Source organism: Amphimedon queenslandica, unplaced genomic scaffold, assembly GCF_000090795.2.
Source record: "Amphimedon queenslandica unplaced genomic scaffold, v1.1 AMPQUscaffold_11603, whole genome shotgun sequence".
NCBI classification, from domain to species: Eukaryota; Metazoa; Porifera; class Demospongiae; order Haplosclerida; family Niphatidae; genus Amphimedon; species Amphimedon queenslandica.
The window spans coordinates 5239-7776 of NW_003548155.1; the positions used below are offsets into that span (position 1 = coordinate 5239).

General features: G+C 36.5%; 1 protein-coding gene across 1 annotated transcript in view; it reads right to left on the reverse strand.

The window, feature by feature from the left end:
• LOC100641020 (ribosome biogenesis protein BMS1 homolog) overlaps positions 1–2448 on the reverse strand; it is a gene marked incomplete at its 3' end in the record, with an annotated part of 7245 nt that extends 4797 nt beyond the window's left edge. Inside the window, exons 1-5 of the mRNA XM_003390874.3 lie at positions 1975–2448; positions 1682–1761; positions 1326–1514; positions 917–1059; positions 1–64 (exon numbers count right to left, since the gene is read on the reverse strand). Coding sequence (XP_003390922.1) covers positions 1–64; positions 917–1059; positions 1326–1514; positions 1682–1761; positions 1975–2338 — 840 coding nt within the window. The remainder of the gene's footprint in view (positions 65–916; positions 1060–1325; positions 1515–1681; positions 1762–1974) is intronic.
• Between the last annotated feature and the right edge of the window lie 90 nt (positions 2449–2538).

Sequence of the window (2538 nt, forward strand, 5' to 3'; positions counted from 1 at the left end):
TGAGATGGTTCGGTTGCACAATGGATCCTCTTTAATTGAATCAGGAGATGTGAGATCCTCCATCCTATGGAAAAAGAGAGACACTGATAAAAGTGTATTCAGTATAAATGTACATGTAACAACCACATAATAGTCATGTACATGTATAATTTTTATTTAATCATATAAGATGCAGTATTTTATAAACGCCATGAATTAACCTTGCATATTCAACCTTATTTTTTATAGCTACCCATTCAGCCCATCACTGAACCAGCTGCTGGAATTTTGTTTATTTATAATAACAAACCACTCCTATGAATTGGACGAGTGGTTTTGTTATTATAAATAAACAAAACCACAGGAGGAGCAATATCCACCCTTATATATTAAACTCACTCTATATACCCTATAGATAGCATACATATACCCTGTACATGTATATGTACATGTACATGCACACGTACATGTACATGTAACCATTAACCACACTACCTGTCAGCAATGAGGTAAGGATGCGATGACTGCCAGTCCAGTGGTTTGAACTTTGTGACTGATATAAACCGACCAATTTTTATTCAATCATATAGTATATACACATGCAAGATGCGGCATTTTATAATAAATACCATAAATTAACCTTGCATATTCAACCTTATTTTTTATAGCTACCCATTCAACCAGCTGTTAGAGTTTTGTTTATTTACACAAAAACTACTCCTAAGAATTGGACGAGTGGTTTGTTATCGTAAATAAACAAAACCACAGGAGGGGCAACATCTGCCCATATTACTACACTCTACCCATATTATACATTGTAAATGTATGTGGTGTGGTCAGGGAAAACCCACCATAAGTCTATAGAGTTAAGGTTGGTCTTCCCCAGACCACACTGCATGTACATGTACATGTACAGTATAACCATTAACCGCACTACCTGTCAGCAATGAGGTAAGGATGCGATGACTGCCAGTCCAGTGGTTTGAACTTTGTGACTGATATAAACCGACCAAGATTATGCAACTCATTCTTCATGTATTGACCATGACGAATGTTGGACAGATAGAAAAGTTTCGCACCCTAAACAAATAAAATAAATAATGCTTTAATATCAATAAATAAAGACTGAGTCACATTACCAGTATATTAACTAGTCAAATATGCAACAAAAATTGGGTTCAGATTATCATAATTATTTCAACTACGCATTGGCACTTTTATCTGCTTATTTAATTTTTTGTAATTCAAAATCAATCAAGCTAAATGTACATGCACATGTACAATAAATGTAGGTTACTTAATATTTCTTCCTATAAACTGACACTCTCTCCTACATTGTATCTTACCTGATATATTTCTGTCCAAAATCTTTGTTTAAGTTTCTTTTTGAGTCTCCTCAAGTTTTTGTTCTTCTTCATCATGTCAAGGTGTGTCAGTACTCCCATCACACGAGGGAACCCGTGGGTCTGTAGGATATTTAAGAACTCAAACGTTTCCATCTCAAAACCAAAACTGGCATCAACAAGCAGCAATACCTATAATGTACAACAGACAAAAAGTTGTAGCTACTAAAAATTCAAGATAATAAAGATAGTGCTATTTTTCCTTTGGTGATATTTATAGACACAATACATACCAGACAAAATACATCTGGGCTCGTTAATATTTCTGTGATCATTAAACTATCATTGTGATTACTTACAAGGTCTACGACTTTTGCTATGTCAATCATTGTATTGATGTCATTATTGCACTCAATAAATGTGATCCGTCTCTTTTTACCTGAGGAGAAAGAGAGAGAGAGAGAAGGATCAATATAAGCAATAACTAAAATTAATGATTTGTATTTTGTTGTAGTAATTATATGCATATTTAGGTACATGTAGGCGTGACATTTTTGTATATCTCAGTACACACTACACCCCCTCCCATGTAGTACCATACAGTATGGTTATTTTTTCAAGAACAACAAACTCGTCATATGGCATATGTTACCTGACACTAGAGTGACTGGTCCCTGGTTCTTGGACACAGTGTGATGAGTGAAGTGCTTCACTAGTCCATTAATTAGTGTCGTCTTTCCAACTTTAGGTGGTCCTACTACAGCTATTAGTACTGGGGGCGGTTCAACTGGAGTCCTGTCCACCTGGGGGAGACGGTTCCTCTTTTCATTGATGTCTAGTGTCCTCCTTTTTGATCTGGCTGCTCTGATGGCGCTACGATAAGTGAAAGCCTTGGGGTTTCTTTGATCCTCTGCTTCCTCGTTTTCCTTCCCCTTCTTGTCCCTTTTCTTCTTTTTTATAGCTTTGGTACCAGCTTGTCGCTTCTTGTGAGATTTCTGCTTTGTAGCCTCCATCATGAACCACGTGGACGGTAGGTGGAGCCAGTTAGATCTAGATAACTATTGAATAACTAGAAACATTAAAGGGCTCAGCCCGCTGGCTCAGCCTCGTAGATTATTAGCTGGAAAAAAAAGCCAGTATCTCAACCTTATGTTGCTGTTAAAAAACTCCCTGACTTGTTTTATACATACATACATACGTACGTACATACATACAA